The sequence below is a fragment of the Marmota monax genome, unplaced genomic scaffold (assembly GCF_021218885.2).
Source record: "Marmota monax isolate L192 unplaced genomic scaffold, Marmota_monax_Labrador192_F-V1.1 WCK01_AAM20220418_F8-fsc00160, whole genome shotgun sequence".
Lineage (NCBI taxonomy): Eukaryota > Metazoa > Chordata > Mammalia > Rodentia > Sciuridae > Marmota > Marmota monax.
The window spans coordinates 971628-994370 of NW_026694183.1; the positions used below are offsets into that span (position 1 = coordinate 971628).

At 42.9% G+C, this 22743-nt stretch overlaps 1 protein-coding gene across 1 annotated transcript; it reads right to left on the reverse strand.

The window, feature by feature from the left end:
* Positions 1-2334: 2334 nt before the first annotated feature.
* Znf613 (zinc finger protein 613) lies at positions 2335-19963 on the reverse strand. The gene is given in 6 exon segments (XM_046466066.2): positions 2335-3865; positions 3867-5454; positions 10548-10640; positions 10910-11036; positions 13301-13503; positions 19268-19963. Coding segments are annotated over 5 exon segments (1926 nt in total). The 5' UTR covers positions 13316-13503; positions 19268-19963; the 3' UTR covers positions 2335-3762.
* Positions 19964-22743: the final 2780 nt, after the last annotated feature.

Consider the following 22743-nt stretch of genomic DNA (forward strand, 5'->3'; position numbering starts at 1 on the left):
TTTCCCACAGTTCTGACCTCATGTTTGGGGGACACTTATTTTCAATATCCAACCTTTGTCTGTGGACGCATTCTTTTATGTTCCTCAAGAGGGAAAGATGAACGCAGCATCCTTTGGGAAGTGTGAATGCGGTGGGGACCACGTGCAGGTCCCTAGGAGTAGCTGTGCATCCGAACGGGAAAGGAACTGACCTCCACGATCTACACGCTGAACCTATACAGATGCCCACATCTAAACTAGTCCCATTTCCATGTCCTTAAAACACTGACCCCTCACCTTGCCAGTGACAGCATCCACCCTTGGAGGGGGAAAGCCTTGGTGCTGAGCGGGGGGGATCCTATGGTCTCCTTGGTTGATTCCTTCTAGCTGGCTCCTGGAGGATTGTCAAAAACAAGACAAAACAAAAAAGCGCGTGTCTTTGGTAGTTACCTTACCAGGGTGCCATTGGAATGCTGTAGATGGTAAGAATGCCACCGCCATCACGAGGGTGGACTTGGACCTTAAGTACCGAACCGAATTTGGAGCACCAGGTAAACGTGGCCTCAGACATAAGATGACTAGCATCCAATGTGCGAGCCTCAACCCACCATCTCCAGGAGCCCGGGCCTCCGGGGTCCCGCTGCAGGGGTGCACAGGCACTGCACGGAGACCTGGGGACGCCCCCCACCGGTGTCACTGCCTCCCTCCATGCCCGGAGCCTCGCGTGCAGCGGACCCAGCCTCGACCACCAGAGCCCCCGACCGCGGGTGTCTTGTTCCTTAACCTCCCCAGGACCCCTATCCAGTGACCCTCAGGCCCAGCACCAACCCAGACTCCCCTGACGCGCCCTCGCCGCCACGTCCACCGCCCTCGGCTCCCAAACCACATCCGGGCCGACTGGACCCGCGTCCCTGTCGCTTCAGCGGCGACCCTGAAGGCCGCGCCGGTGTGCACAGGTCCCCACAGGGCTGCCTGCGCCCAGAGGCTATGGGCAGGTGTCACTGAGAAGTGTCAGGACCTGGGGCCGCCCGACGCACACTTGGCGGTTAGGAGCAGGCGCTGTGCACGCAATCATCCGAGGACATGACGATTTTCCATTCAGCAAAGAGAGTCTTCTGGGAGAGATTCCCGGCCTTTAGGGAAGGACTCAAGGGTACTCAGGAGGGCCTCCAGCTTGGAAGTGCTGCTGGAGGAGCAGCAAGGCTTGCACAAGGCGAGATGGCTGACAGGAGTCACAGAGGCAGCGGTCAGAGTGGACCAAAGCTGCTGGCCTTTTGTGTGTCTGTCAGGGAATGGAGAGAATCATAGGTCAAATCTAGGGCAGTCCAGTGCCAGTGAAGACCAGTGCCCAAGCACAACCAAAGAGAGGGATGAGGTTTCAGATGTAATTGGATTATTTCCCTAAAAACACAAAAATTGTAAATGGAGCACACGAAAGTATTAAACAGCTAATGTAGTTTTCCTTTGAGAAACAGCATGCTTAGTATCAGCTATGGCCAGGGTGAAGCTGTAAAGGATTTAAGTTGGCATTGCCTTCTAAAGACACAATCTGAAATTGTCTTATTAAATTCTATTTACCTGGGATGCCAGCCTCTGAAGTGAATTCACCGTCTGGTTCTCAAGGAGGCCTGGGCAGCCCATTTGGGGACTCTGGCTGTCAGTTCAGGTAGTAACGCGCTGGACAGGCAGATTCACAGTGGTGAGCAGAGCCGCTCACGTGTGGGCAGAGCATCCATTTCTGACTCTTTACTGTTGAGCCCCTGAACTGAATGCAGTGACAGCCACTGCTTTGCACATTTTGCTCACCAGCTTAACTGGCGTCTACAGTAGTGCCTGATATGTGCGCCCCCCAAACTATGTGAAAAGGATGGACCCAAGAACTCAGGGATTCCACTGTGAGGCAACTTTACACCAAAAAGGACCCCCTGTTTCTAATCTGGATATTGTCTTTATTGGATCAAAATTGAACTGAGCATGGGAGAGATGTCAAGGGCCCCCATTCCCCAGAGACTGGCAAGGAACAAAAATAAATCACATTCATTTAGCATGTCACATAGGAGCCAGCATCTCTGAAATCATGGCAACTCTGAAGGCTGGGGCCTGTGGACCAATGAAAGGGTGCTTCTTCAAGATATCCAAAGGGATCTCTCTCCTTGACCCACCTCACACACTGCTGTCCTGTGTTTTGTGATTTTGTTCCTCTAATCCTTTAACTGGGCGCATTCTGTGACTTGAGGAAAGGTGGTGCTAGGATTGAACTCGGGGCCTTGTGCATGCAAAACGTGCTCTAACACTGAGCTACACTCCCAGCCCCATTGTGGATTCTATGGTCTGCTCCTTTTACATTATGCCAGATGCAAGTCACTATGAAGATAATTTTATTTTTTAAGTTTGTGGGGAAAATGATGATCCTTAGAATTTCTCCATTAGGCCCTTTCCTTCCACAACATTTTGATTAGTCCATGAAGTCATTCATGCACCCTCATCCATCTCCCAAGTCTACAATTAATTTCTATTTTGTTATGTACTGGGGAACTTACAATTATCTACAAAGTATAAAGGAATCTATGTAGACATAAAGATATGAACATTTTTAAAAAGTGTTCATACCTTGCTTCATGTGAGTACAACTAAATCAATCATCTGTCCTCCACAACTCCGCCCCTTTTCAACCAGTGTTTACAACCGCTAGCCACACATGCTGGAGGGTAAAACTGCTATGTGCACAGGACCCACCTAAAAAGAAATGCTCATTTAAAACCAGCAAGCGCTGACAGACATGGTGGCACTCAGCTGTAATCCCAATGACCCAAGGCTGAGGCAGGAGGATTACAGATTCAAGGCCAGCTTTGTGAATTTAGCAAGAGCCCCTCTCAAAACAAAAAGGGATAGGGATGTGGCTCAGTAATAGAGCACCCTGGAGTTTGATCCCCAGTACAAACAAAAAATTAGCCAGGGGTTTTGTTTCCTTCATCACCGCCATCACCTACTTTCTGCAACAGCACCAGCAAAAGCAAAATAGTTAGCATTTTTCTGTGTGGTGTGTTTATCAAAAATAACACAAACCACAGGGTTAGGATAATAACTGCATCCTGGGTTCAGAGTGAGGCTGGCTAGTCATGTGGTTTGAACTTCATTCCCCCAGTGGTATTTAAATAAATTGTTTCTTTTATAACCAAAAAAGTGTAAAGCTAATCATAATAATCCTGGGTAGAAAAAGAAGACTTGCGCCAGTAAAAAGGGAGAGAAGTTGCATTATAACTTTAACACAAATCACCTCCTTTTAATGAAGGAGCCACTGACAGTTTGACTTAAGGTATACTGTCCTAAAATGCACTCTGTGTGTTATCTCTTGTAAAATATTAGACTTCTGATGCAAATCTCTATTCTTCATCTTCACAGGTTTATTTGCTTCAAGTATTCTCTGATATTTTACTGAAGATGTTTCAAGTGTTCACTTTTATTTCTATGTTTTCCTCTGGTAACATGATACAGAATGGTACCATGAGCAACCCTGCCACCTTCACTGCCTGCAAAGGTCTTCCAACCATTTTTCTTTGCATGACACCTACAGAGATCTTTCTTTTGGGCAAGGACTTCTCCATGGTCATTATATTTCTACCAACTTTGAGCTCACTAATCTGTGACCATTGATAAGGTTTATCTTCCCATAAATGATTTATTCAGCAAGCATTCATACTATTTTTTTTTCCCAGCATACTGTCAGCTATATAATGAGCTATATTTATACTCAAGGGTTTTCTATCTTCAATGCATCATGATTTACTCCTGTGTGACTTTTGTGACATAAAACGTGATGTAATTGATCACTGAAAGCACTATCACATTCACTGCATTCATAAGATTTCTCTTCTGTGCAAGGTCCAGTCTCTGCTGAGGGTGAATGTCTGACATCTGGCTGTCCCACAATAGCTATGCTCCTATCTGCTTGGAACTCACTGTTGCCCAATGAAGTTTGAGTTGCCACAGAAGGAATCTGCATAGTCCCCATGCTAACAAGACTCTCCTCCTGCATGGGATCATTTGTATGTGATGAGCTGCAACTCTTTGAGAAACTATTTTCTAGCTTGACTGAATCAACCTGTTTCTCTCTTGCATGCAGAATTCCCTTATGATAAACAAGGCATGACAGGTGGGAGAACGCCTTCCCACAGTCAGAGCACCCATAGGGTCTCTCTCCCGTATGAGTCCTCCGGTGTCTATTGAGGCATGACTTATTTCTGAAAGCTTTCCCACAGTCACCACACCTGTAAGGCTTCTCTCCTGTGTGGATTCTCTGATGATTAATGAGACCAGACTTGTGTGAGCAGGATTTCCCACACTCGGTACATACAAAGGGAGTCTTTCCTGTGTGGAATCTCTGATGTGAGATCAAGCATGTTTTCTGGCTGAAGCCTTTCCCACAGTCATTGCAGACATAGGGTTTCTCTCCAGTGTGAATACGCTGATGTATAAGGAGATTGCCCTTCTGGATGAAGCCTCTTCCACATTCGTTGCAAGTGTAAGGCTTCTCTCCAGTATGAGTTCGCTGGTGGACAGTGAGATTGCCTTTCTGAATGAAGCCTTTTCCACATTCACTGCATATATAGGATTTCTCTCCTGTATGGGTTTTCAGATGTGCATTGAGTTGTGATTTCCAGCGGAAAGCCTTGTCACACTCAGTACATTCGTAGGGCTTCTCTCCTGTGTGAGTTCTCTGATGTTCAATGAGTCTGAATTTTCTGGAGAACGCCTTCTCACACAGGCTACATGCATGAGGTTTTTCTCCTGTATGAACTCGCTGATGATTAATGAGACGAGAATTCTTGATGAAGCCTTTTCCACAGTCACTACATACATAAGGTTTCTCTCCTGTGTGAATTTTGTGATGTGCAATAAACTGTAATTTCCAGCGGAATGCTTTGTCACACTCGTTGCATTCATACCGTCTCTCTCCTCTGTGAGTTTTCTGATGTTCAGTGAGCCGGGACTTTCTGGAGAAGGCTTTCCCACACACACTGCACCCATGAGGTTTCTCTCCTGTATGCACTCTCTGGTGATCTATGAGACGAGACTTCTTGAGGAAGGCCTTCCCACATTCGATGCATACATGGGGCTTCTCTGCCTTTTGGGATCTCTGATGTGAATTTGTATTCACAGAATTTCCATATTCAGGAAATTTAATTTCAGTAGGAAATTGTTCATGCCTGGCATGAAGGAATGATTTTCCAACTCCATTAGCCTTGACAGTGTTCTCTACTTCACAGCTTCTGTTATGGTTGACTAAACTTAAATTTGATTTCAATCTTTTCCTGTGAAAGTCAAGTATATCATGATTTTGCCTTAAAGGAAAGTTATTTGTTCTATGATGAATGATGTTTCTGGATGCACTGTATTTATGGCACTGTTCCACTTTCTTCTGACATCTTTGATTTCCTAATTGTATCAGTAGATGATCATCAGCTTTCTTGATTTCTAGGGAAGAGGAGAACATGATTTATTATGATATATAATGATTTATTAATCATTCTATGAGCATGTAACAGAATAAAACCACTCCACAAACAGCTTTGTATAGATTGGTTCTTTGCTGACAGCATTATTATGTAAAGTTAAAGAAACTCCAAGTGGATATGTTCATTGTCACTTGGACAGGGATAAAACACAACAGTTTAAACAAAACAAGGTAAAAATGGTCAGAGAATAAGCAAGGTTACATCATTCAAAATGAATAAATGTGACAAAAAGGCAAGCTAAAATAAAATTAAGCCACTGTGAGCACTGGATCACAGAAGTTAGAGGAATATTTGTTTCAAACTAATGAGGGGCAAATTCACATACCCACAAATCCTCATTAAATTATGACTGTGTGTTAAGAATTGCGCTAGTGATGTTGATACAGTAATATATTCCTTATATTCTCTGAGTATAAATTCTAGTTAGGGAAAATTAAACAAGGAAGCAATGAAACATAGAAAGCAGGTACAAATTATAAAAATTGGAGATGGAAGTGGAGAAAATCAAGATACAATCTGCAGAAAGAAAAGACAAGGCTCACTCATGATTTCAACATGGGAGATTAATAAACTTAAGGAATTAAGGATTATTCCTACTGGAGTAGCACTGTTTTCATGAAAAGAGGAATAACACTGAGTTTTAAATATGGGGGAAATCAAATGTGCACTTTAGAGAACACATCATCCTTGAGAAGGTTTTAGAAATACAGAAAAAAAAATCTGATTGCATATATAAATCAAGAAAGGTCATGGTTGGAAATTATGTGGGAATCAACAGTATGTAAATATTAAGGAAAGAGGACTGGGTGAGATCAGGTTTGGAAAAAACATGTAGATGAAAACAAGATGAAGGCACAGGGCCAAGTTTACAATTGCTGTAATATTTAGAGTTTGGGTTTTGGAAAGCTCACTGAGAGGTTCCAAACACTGACTCTTCTGGAAAATAAGTAGAGGTATACTGGAACTGTTAGACCTAAGTGAGAATGTCATAAACTCAACACTCAACTTCTAGAAAACTGGGAGGACTCTTGGGTAGTCATTTTATTTTTCTAATACTTCATTCATAGACTATCATTAAACCAAATTTCCCAAAGCATCAATTTTACATTTAAAAGCAAACTTCTGCAGTAAACATGTCAGCTTTTTAGATGCCTTAACACAATCTCTTGTACCAACTGAAAAAGAGAAAAAAACAGTGATGCCCATGGAACTCGGATCACATGGTCAAGTGACATGCTGCTGAACTAGGCAGGGAATGGTCACCTTTTCTGATCACACCCTGTGCTTGTACTGACGGAATCAAACTGTTCTTGTGGGGAGCCATTCTCACATGTGACTGGGCAACTCCCGGTTTGGGTGTGAGGCGCTCTGGCTAAACTGTGTCGGAGCTTTCCCGACCCTCTCCTGGTGCGAGAGCCTGTCCGTGTGGGGGTGTGACTTGACCACTGACCTGGGGGCCAATCACTGACCCTAACCTTGGAGTGCTACCCCCCTCCACCTTCATTGGATGGAATTCTCCCCTGAATTTCTTGTTCCCCAATAAAAGGCCACTCCCTGGCGTGCTCTCTCTCTCTCCTGCTAGCCCTGAGTAATCCCTGCTGCCCTACCGGGTGGTTCGAGGTGTGAGCCAGAGGGAGAGCCATCTCAGACCTGGTCATAGAAAAAGGTAACTGAGTCTGTGTGTTTATTTGATCTCACTAGCTAACTTTTATGCCAAGAACCTCTTTAATGAAACCAGTGTGCTGGTCGCATGGTGGAGTTCTTACTTCATGTCTCTGTCTCTGATGTAATGATCCCCAAACTCATATTTCTTTTTTTGGGGGGGCGGGGGGGGGGGTTTACTGGGGATTGAATCCAAGGTTCTCTAAATCCCCAGTCTTTTTAATTTTTGATTTAAAGACAGGGTTTTGCTAAGTTGCTGAGACTCCCTTCAACTTGCAGTCCCCCCGCCTCAGCCTCTTGAGCTGCCGCCATGGCCAACCCAAACCCCCTTCCTGGCACTCTCAGCACTGCCTTTCAAACTTCTATATAAATGGCTTAGTGGCCATAATTGAAGGGGTCCTAAAGGATCACAGCTAGGACCCCAGACCAAGGCTTCTATCAGTTTTGCCTTCTATTTTTTCTAGGAAATACTGGATGTACTTTATTGTTACACTCCTGCCACCCAGTTTAAAAGTAAGACTCCAGGACTAGGGGTGTAGCTCAGTGGTAGAGCGCATGCTTAGCGTGCATGAGGCCCTAAGTTCAATCCTCAGCACCAAAAAAAGGAAGACTATAAATCTGAAACTAACTTATACCCAGGTTCACACTCACTTAACTCCCCTACAAACACCTTCTGACCTTCATGGGGCCGGTTCAGGCCAATCTTTTAACAGTTCCTCACAAGGCCTTGTACATTTCCAATTTCACACCTTCATTCTTTTAAATTTTAATGGTGTCAGTAAAATACCAGTGACATAGAAAAATTGTATATATACAAGGCACACAATCTGATGTTTGGATGCACGTACATGGTGTAAAATGATCGCCAGGATCCACCTAATTGACATATCTACTGACCTTCACTCCTTGCCCTTCATCATATCCTTTATTCAAACCCTAGATACATCTCCTACATATCATGCTCTCATTCCCGTTCTAGGTGAACACAAGATGTCTTCCATAAATTTCTAAAGCATTCCCTATCTTTTTTTAAAAAAATAAATTTTATTTTATTTTTTACACAAACAGATCACAACTTTTCATTTTTCTGGTTGTACATGGCATTCCCTATCTTTATTGCTTATTTTGAGAGTCAATTTCACACAGCCCTGTACTGCAGGAGAAGATGCCTCCGGTTCAAAAGCTGAACTTCCATGTATTTATTACAACTAGGTCTCTCCTCTATTAAAATCTGATTCTTGGAACGCACTGTTGTTTCTCAGTAACTTCCATCTCTTCTAGCACACAGTAGGGCTGTGATTTAACAACCAGGCTCAAGAGAGCCAACTTACAGCACCATATATAGACAAGCCAAGACTATCACCCCAAATCTACCAAATAGACTCAGAATGGGAAGATAAGGCAAGAGCATCACAAGTTTTAGACCAGCCTGGGAAACTTGGCAAGACCCCATCCCAAAATAAAACTAAAAGGGCTATAGATGTAGCTCAGGGAATTCAATCTCCAGTACTATGAAAAACAGACAGAAATAATGAAGATACACACCATAGGAAACCGTTCAGTTAATAAAAACTCATCTTTCTGATTGTGAGTTGTCCAAGTTCTTCATCTGTACCCCCTTTACAGAAGACATTATTCATGCCATATTTCTCTCACCTAATCTCTCGTGACTTGGGACATCCAACCAGAGAGTACTTCATGAATATGGGCAAGCACATCTAATTATCAAGTCCAAAGCAGATCTAATTTCTCAAACATACACCTACCCTGGGCCCCTGAACTTGTGACCATGTCTATGTGAAAGATAATTCACCTAAACGATCCACTCAAGGGCCCTTCCTATCCTAAAGAGCAGCTCTAGTCCCCCTCACACACTATTCTATTATGGTATTTTACTATTCTTCCCAGCAATTTTCATAACTAGGTATTTTTTTTATTTACTATTTTTTGGTTGTAGATGAAAACAATACCTTTCTTTTATATATTTATTTTTATGTGGTGCTGAGGATAGGACCCAGGGCCTTGCACATGCTGGGCAAGCGCTCTGCCACTGAGCCACAATCCCAGCCCACAAGGTATTTTTTATTAACTTTGCCTCCTTTCAGAATCTAATCCCAAGAAAAATTCTTGTTGTTATTGTTGTTTACAGCTATCAAGATCAACATGTAATAAACTATCAAAACTACTTAATGTGAAGGCTGGGGTTGTGGCTCAGTGGTAGAGTGCTTGCCTAGCATGTGTGAGGCACTGGGTTTGATACTCAGTACCACAAAAAAATAAATACATAAAAGATTAAATAAAAAGAAGAATGCTTAAAAAAAAACTACTTAAAGTAATCAAAAAGTATTTAAAGCAATGAAATAAAGATTTATATGTATAAAACACTTTGCGGAAATTATTTTAAAGGCAGATGACCTTGAGTTTAGGAGAAGAAAGAGGAAAAAAAGTTTAATAAGCAAGATGATACCAATCATGGAGATCCATCGAGAACACCACTTGAGAGAAATTTCCACCTCATGTGAATGACCACGATGATTAACTGGGACTTAATTCCATTGGATAAACGGTAAGAAAAGGAAAGCTTTCAGGGAAAAATCCCAAACAATGAGCAGAATGCAGAATTAACAACCACACAAGGAAATTAAAGCACAGCAGCCATAAGGCTCAATGATGAGGTTTGGACTCAGGGAAAATAAAAGGGAGCCGAAGAGGTAGAAGAGTTTCAAGGCCCCTCCACAGTGGCCAGCACAGACTCAAGGAGCTGCAGTGGAAAGGTAAATACTCAGTATCAGCACTTAGCTTAGAAGAACAGAGGGACATACTGACATGACAATCTCCACAGAAAATAGAGGTCAATGGAATGATGGAAACTTTTACAGGGTCAAGAACAGAGTGAAATGTGGGAAACAAAACCTTTGCTGGACCTCAGAATGGGCAAAGAGAAGCTTAAGAGGCAGACAGGCGCAGAGGGACAGACCAGGTTACCAGGGGGCACAGAACCCCAGATGGGGTGGATAATAGGAAGGGAAAGCAACATCCTACACAGGGGCAAAAGGGCTCTAGGAGGACAGCTTTGAAACCAAAGACCTCTCCTTGAGAAAGGCATGGAAGGTAGGCTATTTCAAAGTAACAGAGACAGAAGAAACAGGTAGTGGTATGCTGGTGGGGAAAGAATGGCAAGAGCTGAGAATCCTAAAAACAAGACTAGAGGGAAACAGTGATCAAATCCAAGAAGAGACAAAGAGGAACTTTGAAATACATGGCTCCGTATGGGGAGCAGGGTTTGTGAAGGCTGTTTACACATCCTCAGGCCCTCTCACATCTGCGACTTCTCTGACAAGTAGACTAGGACTTCCTGGTCCACCCTCCTTGCAGGTTTCACTCACTCACCTGAACAAATTTGACCATGGATTTCATCTTCCACTGTCCACGGTTCTCCTCCTAGCAACTTGGAGAGGGCATCGGGCTTGCTGGCTTGACACCCTGTTCATGGGAAATGATAGTCTTAGGTTCATCAAACTGGGCTGTGATCTGTCAACAACAATGTTCTATTTTAGGAACTACGTAGTTTATATCTGCAAAGCAAAGGCTTTGCTCTCCGAAGGGAGCATAATAAACCCTCTTATCTGGGGCCTGAGAAGGACTGAGAGGCCACCCTTGAAACACCACAGGACCTCCAAGGCTTTCAGACACTGAGAAAGAAAAGGCCACAGACTGGCACCCTCTGAGCTGCACAGGGCAGCCTTCCTCACCCACTGACACCAGGTTCCTGCAGTTCTCCAACATCACGTCCCGGTACAGGTCCTTCTGAGCAGGGCCCAGGAGGTGCCACTCCTCCCAGGTGAACTTCACGGCCACGTCCTCCAGTGTCAGCAACTCCTGGGGGAAAAAAAATCCTACTTAATATGAAGTCTTTCTTTTTCATAGATACAGAGGAAATGTGAAGGATATTATGCTGCTCATTTTCACCATTTAACCTGTATCTATATACCTAGGTGTTGTGATTTTTTTTTAATTTTGTATTTATTTTTTATTTATATAGGACAGTGGAATGCATTACAATTCTTATTACACATATAGAGCCCAATTTTTCATATCTCTGGATCTCTGGTTGTATACACAGTATATTTACATCAATTCCTATCTTCATACCTGTACTTTGGTAAATGATCATCACATTCCACCATCATTAATAAGCCCATGTCCCCTCCCTTCCCCTCCAATCCCTCTGCCCTATCTAGAGTTCATCTATTCCTGTAATTTTTAAAAACAGTATATTGTGCAGGGCCAAGGGGTATATGCTTATCCCAACTACTAAGGAGGCTCAGGCAACATGGGCGACTTAGGGAGAACCCTGTCTCAAAATAAAATAAAAAGGGCTAGCTCAGAGGGAGAATGTTCCTGGGCTCAATCCCCAGGATATTCCCACCCCCCCCCACACACACACCTATAGAGGCACACATACGTACAGGCAGTACACACCAATACCCACTTGTTAAAACTGCATGAGGGGATTAGGAAAGAAGGTGTGAAAAGAAATCCTTTTTTTCCCCCTTTAACTGTATATAATCTAATGATTGGAGAAATTGTTTTTTAATCTTTTGGTATACTCATGCACAACTGTATAATTAACTTTTTAAATAAGATAATAAAGGAAGCAGTAGGTAAGGACTGACTTTAAATGAAAAGAAGTATGCACTGTCTTGGCTAGGGGGAAGTTTTAAGACAACAATACCTTCAACTCCCTACTGTCAAAGATGCACTCAAACACCAGTTTAGCCACCAGTTCATACAGAAAAAAAGCCAAACAATCTTTCCATTTTCCTACTTCATTTACATTTTATTTCTAGATTGACTCTAACATCCATTAAGGCTGGGCCCATGGGTCATCTTGCTATGGGCTGCATGAACAACTGTGTCCTGACTTCTCTTGGCCTCTACCTGAAGGATACGTTGAAGAACTGTGCTTATCGTTTATGAGAAAGCTGCAGTTAACGACATCCTCTATGAGGCAGTGGTGTGGCTCAGTAGTAGAGCATGCACACCGCACCCACAGGCCCCGAGTTTGATTTCCAGCACTATCAGGGGAAAAAAAAATTATCACATTACTTCTGGAAGGCCTAAGTGCTATGAAATAGTGACACCTCTCACAAACTAGTCTGCTTTCTCCTCAGTCAGTGCACATGACCATGAGGAGTCTCTCTCTGGTTGTGCTGACTGTCGGACATTCAACAGAAGGTAATAGCTCATGTAAGTAACAGAATCCTCCAGTCACAAACTATGCTTTAGTATTAGTCATTCAATATGAATTCTACTGTACTGTTTTTATTCAAAACACTTCTGACACAAAGTATCAGAACTATTGGATATCCAACAATTTAATTCAATTCTGACACCAACTTCTTGAGTTAGTGAAGGCCCACCATTTAAGGGCTGAGTCCCACAGTCGCAAGCATGGAGTCCCCAGGTTATCCACAGTTATCCACACTTCTGTCTGACTTGGCTATTAAGCTGGGGGTTCCCACAACCCACACACAGGTTCAATGATGTTCTACGACAACTCAGAACTGAGGAAAGCAACTTACTTACTACTACCAGTTTATTATAAAGGGTATAACCAAGGAGCAACCAGATGGGAGAGATGCACAGGGTAAGGCATGTGACGTGGGAACTGGGGACGTCGAAGTCTTCCCTGGGTGCACCACAATATGTTCACAACCCAGACTCTAATACTGTCGTTCAGAGGGTTTTATGCAGGTTTAATTATATGGGCATGATTGATTATATCACTGGCCATGGGGGACTGGACTCAATCTCCAGCCCCACTCCTCTCCCTGGAGAATGGGGGTAAGGAAAGCTCAAAGTTCCAAGCTTCTGAACAAGTTTCAGTCTTTCTGGTGACCAGCCTCCATCCTGAAGCTAGGTTCCACTAAAAGTCACTTTACTAGAACAAAAAAGGGTTCTATCATCCTTATCCCACTCAGAAAGTTCCAAGGCTTTTCAGAGCTGAACACCAGGACCTGAGGACAAAGACCGTATACCTTTTTAGAGACCACAGTATGAACCACAAATGATCCTAGGTCTAAAGTCCTCCAGAAATGAATCATGGAATGAAGAGAAAAATAAAGCAAACCCAAAGTCACCTGGGGGTTGATCATGTTCTTCTGCTATTGGGAGATGGCCAATAACCTGGGGACTGTGCCTTCAGTTCCTTCTTGAACTGCTCCAAAATTTCTGGTTAGAAATCTTAAGTCTCCAGTCAATGGTGTCTCCACAAATGGGGGTAGCAGGTCCAGGAATGTCCTCACTTCCCGTGATGTGTCTTGCTCCAGGAGCTACCTGTGTGCTGAGGAGTGAACACAGTTTGAGCATACATCCCCTCACATATGCACTTCACGCCCACCTCTAGCCTTTATTGGGGTCCCAGAACCTAAGGGCAATAACACTATTTTAAATGTACGGGCAACGTGTCTTTCTCCTATGAAACGGAAGTGGGATGACTGAATGGTGAAGTGGGAAAGGCGAACCAGCAAAACACCAAAAGACTGCTCAGGTCTGTTTTTAGAAAGAAGACATACAGAAGATGAAGATCTGGACATTTATTGCTTTAAAAACATGTGCACTCATGTACCTGTGTAAAAGGCTACAGACACCTTATGTGTATGCACACTCCATTTGAAGACAAATGTAGTAAGTAAAACACAGCCATTATCTTAATTATTTATCACCAACCACTTTATTACATTTAAGCTACAAATCATTATTGCCAATTCCAGCACTGACCAAAGGGTTACGGACTGTCTTTCCTAAAAACATACTGTCATGAGCCGTCTGTGGGCTGTACGTGGACTATGTTGCACACAGTAGCTCCTGAGGGGATCAGTCTGGCACTGGGAACTCCCTGGTATACTCCCCATAGAGACTGACCACCTGATTCAGGTGAACTTCCCCCTTAAGCTCCACCTAAGATCCCCTAAGAGATAGATGTGACCTGCCAAGATGTCAATCAGCCTGACTGCAAGACATCACAAAACAAGACTCTGCCCTTGAAACCTCACCCCTGCCTTTGACAGACCCCCGCCTTAAATAAACCACTTTGAGCCATTTTGTCTTTGTCTAGTTTAAGAACTCATGTGGACTAGATCTATCAGGGGCTTCTCTTTTGTAACATATTTCTGAGTGTTTGTTTCATTATTTGTTAATTACTAGAGATATTAAGATTTAAAATGGTTTAATTATTTGAGATATTAAGACTTAGGGTGGCTATTTAGGGTGGCTTGGATTCCTCTGGGAAGAAGAACCCTCCAGTGAGACCCTGACCATCTTCCCCCCGAAAACATGCCATGTGGCAAAGCTAGAATTCGCACTCAGCTGCCCCTCTCTAAGAACATGGCTTTAGTTGCCACTGTATTCCCTTGGCCACACACCCTCCTAAGACTTTTCTCTTTTCTACTACCTTAGGGAGTTTGAATTGCACAAGGTCACATGGTGAGTGGCCACACAGCCAGACATATGATTTCAACTTCCAGAATCAGCTCTCTTAAGAGTGACACATGCAACTACCTTCTTCCACAAAAAGGGAAAGTTCATGTCGCACACCTGTCCTGATAGCAGCAGGGAATCAGCAGCCTAGAGGATTTCTAAGGGCCAAATTCTGGAGCTCCAGTGAGAAGCTCACATCACGAAAGCATTAACTTGAGGGAGTCACCTTGAGTTCCCCTTCTACCCCACTGGCTAGAAACATGATGACAAGTTCCCTGTAGCTCTCCTGAATCCTCCAACCCCACAAGGCCTGTGCTTACACATCCTCCAACCCATGACTGTACATTCTCCTCTCCCACATTAGTGCCAAAAGTCCATCAACAAGGCAGCAGAACTTCCAGACTTGCCTTGTTGGAACACTACCAACGGAAATGTGCAGAGCCCAATAATGTAGTCCTGAGTAGGAGGTAGTGGGTACAATACTTCAGAGGCACCCAGGTATGCACTTTACATGGTAAGGCTTCCTTTCTCACGTCTCCACAGCCTTTATCCAAAAATACTAGAAGATTCCACCTCATTTTCAATCTTTAAAACCTTTCTGTGGAATATAATCATTTCTGTTACCTCTAGAGGCTGGATCATTTCATTGAATGGGGAGTATTGTTCTTGAAAGTGCATGTGTATGTACACACGTAGAGCCACCCAGAAAACCTCCACAAACTCCAGAACATCACTCCCAAACAGGCTGTAGTCACCACTATGTGAAAAACAAACAACACAGGAAAATCAATAGAAAAACCTTATTATATGTAAAACAAAACTATCAGTTACAGACACATACACATTTAGTAAAACATGCATGATGTACAACAAGTTCACAAGAGCAGCCACCTTTGAGGAGGAAGGAGACACAGACTAGAGGTATCACTGAAGGCGTACGTGCAGAAGATTATTTAAAAAATAAAATTTAAAAAAAACACCACCACCACAACAACAAATAATCACATACATCACTAAGCAAAAATGGCAGAGTAGGCCTATTCCTCCACAGAAACTTCAGAAACTCAAGTAAAAACAAAACTAAAAACACTTTCTCAAAATAAGATATATCTAGTGAATTTTGCCTCAACAACAACAAAAATTTTCCAACACATCCTACATATACACAGTGAAACAATATAAGTATTTTCTCTAAAGCCAAGAGCAAGGGAAGGAGGAGCAGTACCACCATTTTTATCTAGAGCTATTTTGGAAATACTATCTAATTAATTATGTAAAGATTCTAATAATAATTAATATTTTTAAAAGGAAGCAAATTATAAGACATTGCTCAGTATGATAAGCAAGAATCAGAGTTTCACAAATTTAACTGAACATATATCAACACAAGTTTTCAGTCAGATGGAAGATTACAGAGTTTGTACCTAAAAAAAAATGATAATATTCCAAAACGCACATTTCTTTGTCAATATTAAAGGATGAAACAATTTGGGGACTTAACAATCTGTATTGAATACTTTCAAGTCACATGCCTATAATCCCAGCTGCTCAGGAGGCTGAGACAGGAGGACTGCAAGTTCAAGGATAGCCTGAGCAACCAAGCAAGACCCTATCTCAAGCATAAAAATATATAAATAAATAAAAAGGGATGGACTCAGTAGAACACCACTGAATTAAATCCCCAGTACCACACACACAAATTACTTAGGTCTATTAAGAGAGAAGAGTTGAATGAGTAAAGATATACATCCAATGAAACACTAAGCAGCTGTTAAGAATACTAACAACCTCAGGCTGAGGGTGTACCTCAGTGGAAGAGCACCTGTTTCACATGCATAAGGGTCTGGGTTTGATCCCCAGCTTACAAACAAAACAACTTAAAAAACCCCAGGAATCTACATGTAGTGAAAAATGTGCAGCATAAGCACATGAAAAGTTGCTCAACAGCATGATGTCTTTCAGAGAAAATCATGAGATACCATGTCACACCACCAGAATGACCCTAATTATAACCTGAAAATAACCTGTTGGTGAGTATGAAGGTACAGGAACCCTCATACACTGCTGGTGGGAATCGTAAATGGTGCAGCAGCCATTTTGGAAAACTGCCTAGTAGTTCCTCAACTGCTTAAACATATTCACTATGTACCTATCAACTCTATTCCTAGGTTTACATACAAGGGAAATAAACACATATTCACGCACAAGTTTGCCCACAAATGTTTATAAAAGCATCATTTATAAGAGAACAGAGGAGACAAAAAAAACATCCACCAGTTGGGGAAGAATTAAACAAGATGTGTCATATCTATATGAGAGAATATTATTCAGGCATAAAAACAGATGAAGTACAACAGTATGCTACATCATGGATGAATCGTAAAAGCGGTTTGTTATATTTAAAAGCCAGTCACAAAAGACCACATAATGTATGATTGCATTCAAATGAAATATCCAGAATAGGTAAATACATAGAGACAAAAAGTAGATTAGTAGGTGCTTAAAGGTGGGGTAGGGGTGCAGGAATAGGGGAATAGGAGGTGTAGGGAGTTGTAGCAAAAAGTTTTGCAGTTTGTTTTCGAGGTGATAAAAATGTTCTAAAGTTGAGACTGAAAAAGTAGTACAATGGTAGAGTGCTTACCTAGTATGCACAAGGCCCTAGGTAAATTACCAGCACTGCAAAAAAGAAAAAAAAAAAAAGTTCTAAAATAGACTTGGTGATGATTGCACATAGGAAACACCACTCAATTTCATATTTTAAGTGGGTGAATTAAGTATGTGAATAGTAAAGCTGATATTAGAAAAAGGCTACCAGTAGAACTTAATCACTGTACACCCACTGAAATATTTATAGAGAAAAGTATGAATGTCAGCAACTTACTTTGAAATGTGTCCCCTGCCCCCCAATATTTAAAAAGATGTGTCAATGAGGAGAAAGGACGATACATAGATAGATACATGATAAAGAAAGCAAGAAAACAAAATCTAGATGAAATTTTTATATTTGAAATTTTTCAGGTGTTAGGGGCTGGCAAAGCTTATACCAAGAAGAATTCAGTTAGGTAACTGGAAACAAAAAAATATTTTTAAACTAACTGTTCTTCTGTGTAATAGTAAACTAAAAGACATCAAAAAGGTTAAAAAAATATCATTTACAATTGAGAAAAATAAAAAAGTTCAGAGGGAGCAACACGCTTGGGTTAACACAGACTCAAAACCTGTTTTCCTTTTTTTCCCACGTGATATGAGTCTAAACCCAGAACCTCTCACACCCTAGGCAATTGTTCTACCACTGAGCTACATCCCCAGCCCTTTTTATTTATTTATTTTATTTGAGATAGGATCTCACTAAGTTGCCCAAGCTAGTCTTGAACTTATCATCCTTTTACCCAGGCTCCCCAATAGCTGGGAGTAGCTGGGATTACAGGCATGTGCCACGGCATCAGTCTCATTACCACACTTTGAATGTGATAACTGAACTTTCAAAATATTAGTATTCTATCTAAGCATATGCATATACTTAGTGAATCCAGTCACAACGGCACAGGTTTGCCTCTTGGTGCATACTATCACAAAATTCCCTTTTATTTTTTGAGACAGTGCTCATCATTTTGCCCAGATTGTCTCAAACTGGTGGGCAGAAGCAATACTCCCCCTGCAACCTCCTGAGCACCTGGACGACAGGTGTGTATCACCAAGTCTGGATCTATCACTGAACTTTTGAAAACTACTTTTATACAAAAAAAAAAAATTATAAGAGCTACTTTTAAAGCAAAAGCTTATGCTTATTATATGAATGTTCATGAAATGAAATCAATGATAAGAAAAATCATACCATCGGGCACAGTGGCGCACACCTGTGATCCCAGCGGCTGGGGAGGCTGAGGCAGGAGAATTGCAAGTTCAAGGCCAGTCTCAACAATCTCGCGAGGCCCTGAGCAATTTAAGGAGACAGCCTCAATAATTAATTAATTAATTAAAAAGGGCGGATGGGGCTCGGGGGTTAGGCGGCCCTGGGTTCAATCCCCGTAGTGTGTGCGTATGCAGAAGAAAAAAAAGATTCAACCAATACCAACATTGCAGCAGTTTGTCCTAATCGTAAAAATCAAACACAGAAAACGAAGTCTGGATGTGAAATACGTGTCGCCAATGCCACCAACGCCACCCTGGGGGCGCGCTCCGGGGTGGGCGACTCCTTCAGCTCGGGTTCACCCCGATCCCCCGTCGCTCTCCGGCTCCGGGACCAGCAGAAGCGAGATGAGCGAAGCCGGGGAACTGCAGCCCTGCGCTGGGGCTCGGGCCTGGGAGGGGACGCGGCGTCTGCACCCCGAGACAGCCCGGGGACCCTGTCCCGTCGGTGAAACCCCGGGTTAGTCCCGACGCGGACCGCGCCGACACGGGACCCACCCAGACCAACCTCTCGCGGCCCCACTTCTGTCACCGCGCTCCGCGGCGAGCTGCAGACATCCAGCCAGGGCAGACCCACTCGCTGACCGCCGGCTCCCTCAGGACCGACTCAAACGCATTCGTCGCACGCTTCCAGGACTGCCCTCCCTAACAGCGCCGCCTACACGACACCTAGGGACAATGCGCCCGGGAACCCTGTTCTACAGAAGAACCGGACTCACCAGAGTCTCCCCGGAACCCAGCAGACCTCCGCGAAGTTGCACTTCCGCCAATTTTCCCAAACCCGGACCCAGCCAGCCTCCGCGCCCGACCTACGGCGGCCTGCGAGGCAAGGTTTAAGGATGTTTTGCCCAGCGCCGACACCAGGACTTCCGGGTCGTCTGTAGGGGCGGAAATAGGTTGGCGCTCACACCGCCGCGGATGCCGGGGGCGGCCATCTTGCAGTATTGGACATACAGGCGGTATCGCGGCCCTTTTGCCCAGTTAGCTGGCACAGTTCGGATCTGTTGAAGGACTCCCATTTCTTGGCACCTTCGACCTCGTCCGGGCCAGATTCCTTTGGCTTTCAAATGCTCGCGTTTACACTAGGCACACACATAGTAAGCTAGGGCCACCTCCAGAACACCAGACTCCACACAGGGGGATCGCTGGAAACCGAACAGTGGGCGCGGCCATCTTCCTAGTTAGGTGTCCGTACAGATCAAAAGGCTTCCTCCGCGAGGAAAAAGAGCAAGCTGACCAGCAGGTGAACACCGCAGAACGATTCTGGCTGCGTGGGAAGGGCAGGAACACAATTTTGAAGGCAGAAGAGGGTCTGAAGAGGCAACGGCGGTACGAAGATCGCGGCCTCGCAAACAAAGGGAAGTGAAAATTACCGCTCAAGAGGAGCACCCTTTCCCTTTGAGGGCGGGGCGCGGTCCCCGTTCCGGAAATGAGGAGAAGTAGCGAGCCAATGGGGAGAGGGGATGGCCCGAGAGGGCGGGGCCTCTCCCCGGGGAGCGGTTTCCGGTCCTGGAGGAGCCAATGTCACCTGGGGCAGATGCTCTTCTTACAGACGTGTGGAAGGAATGCCTTTCTCCACACATTTGACATTACATAACTCAATGTGATCTCCTGTAGCGGAAGAAGCAAGAGTAAAGCCCATCAGTTCTCAATAGAAGCCCGAGGACCTAGTGTGTATTTTTCTGTGTTTTAGTTCCCTCTCCCCTAGTCACCAGTAATGTTCCTGGAAGGGATTACTTCCTTCCCCTGGGTCCTGCCACTCCCATGCACAGGGGTTAAGACTGAGAAGTAAATCTTCAGTTTTGTCCCCAGATTCAAATGCTTATGCAATCTGGAAACCCCTTAAACTGTTTTCCAACTCTTTAGGGCCTTAAAAAAACAAATGACTGTACGACCTCCTTGGTATGGTCTGTAGAATCTTGAAGACTTTTCTATTGATATGTAACCCAAAACCATCTCAACAGGATTTTTTATAATCCTAGACAGAGCAGTTCTAAAATTTTCAAAGGTGACAAACACTGCCAAGAATATTTTAACAATTCTAACAGAGAAATATGATAAGAATTTTTCTGTACTTCGTAGAAAGCAAGATTTGCCATAAAGTTAAAGTGTGATTTTGGTATAGGGATAGATACATATTCTAAAATGTAACAACGCAGGAAATTATCCATGCATGTGAAAATTGGGTGTATAACTGAGATAGCATTCAAGTAGCTGGAAATGCAGGTGTGCACCACTGTACCTGAATAACACCTTTTCCCCATTTATTGTTAATCATTTATAAATAAGTACATTGTTAACCATTTATAAATAAGTATATTTGCTTTCATACATACAGTTCACTGTACAGATGATGCTCTGTATACATGGAGCAGGAAAATGTATTCAGTTGAAGTTTTCAAATCTATCTCACACAGCTGTACTATAGACAATAAAATTGCTCAAGTGTGTTCAGCAAAGGAAAGTGTCTTCCTTAATCATGGGGCTAGAGGCCTTGGCTGATTCTGGGGCTGAATAACACCTTTTTAAAGTTTCATATATTTGCCTTTTTTTTCCCTACCTGAACTTGAATACCTAGTAATTATATCAAAAGTAATATGCTCAAAAAGGCATGCCTGATTTCCCTCCTTTCTGAACCTCATAATATTTCTCATCCTGTTAGAAGGCGTTAGCCTCTCACGCATCTGCTCAAGCCACCTGTGTAGGAAAACCCCTTGATTCTGTTTTGTACCTCTTCCCACCTCAGGACCTTAGTGAGCCTTGCCATCCATCGCTCCTTTCATGGAAGTCCTGATTTCATCCACTTGTCATCATTCCTGTGCTTCTTCAAACCACTGTCACATCTGCAGCTTCATAGCTTTTCCTTTTCTTTATGGTTTATCTTGTTTCCCTTTCTACCCCTAGGACAGGACATCAGTAAAAATGAAGAACAGGTTTGTGTTTCCCAGCACCACCATCATGCCTAGTCTATGGCAGTAGCCATTTCATGAGGATGTGCTGAATGAATGACTGTGTCCCGTGTCAGTTTGCACCCAGCCTGTGGTGAAGTGCCACAGGGGCTTCCTTGTGGGTTACTGTTGCCAAGGTCCTATGTAGGCCAAACCTCCATTTACTAATTGAGAATTATCTAATCTTGTTTTACATTTGTGGCTGTTCTCTTTGGGGTATTTTTTTTCCTATGTTATTGGATATTTGTCCACATCCAAGAGATAAGGAGTTAGTCTTTAATGAGTAGAGTTTTCATTTGGGGAAGGTGAAAAGTTCTGAAGATGGAGGTGGTGACAATTGCAGAATATTGTGAATGTACTAATCGACACAAGTCTGTACACTTAAAAATGGTTGTGGAAAAATTTATCTTATATGTATTTAACCATAAGAGAATATTTTTTGTAAGTTTTTTAAAAAGAACATTTGGACTTGGAATTTCTTTCACATAATATAATTTGGTTTCCACTAATGTGCAGCAGGGTTTTTTAATATTTTAATTTATTTTAATTAGTTATACATGACAATAGAATGCATTTTTGTACTTTGACATATCATACGTATATGGGATATAATTTCTCATTTTTCAGAGTGTACATGTTTCAGAATCATATTGGTCATGCAGTCACATGTATACATACAGTAATAACGTCTGTTTCATTCTACTGTCTTTCCTATCCCCACATCCCTTACCCTCCTCTCCAATCACTCCCTCTACCTAATCTAAAATAACTCTATTATTCTCTAGTGTCCCCTGCCTTTTTGTGAATTAGCATCCACATATTAGAGGAAAAATTCGGCTTTTGGTTTTGTGGGATTGGATTATTTCACTTAGCATGATATTCTTCAACTCCATCCATTTGCTGGTGAATGCCATAATTTCACTCCTCTTTAAAACTTACAAATATTCCCTTGAGTATATATGCCACATTTTCTTTATCCATTCGTTTATTGAGAATCACCTTGGTTGGTTCCGTAGTTTAGGTATTGTGAATTAAGCTGCTATAAACATTGACATGGCTGCATTGCTGTAGTATGTTGATTTTAAGTCCTTGGTATAAACTGAGGAGTGGGATATGTAAAGAAAATAATAAAGTAGACAGAGACAAGGTGCAGAGGCGGGAAAGGAAGTGGCTGGTTGTCCAAGCGGCCAGTTTTATTTATATAAATAGGTTACATTAGGTCATTAGTACCATAACTACATTATTGT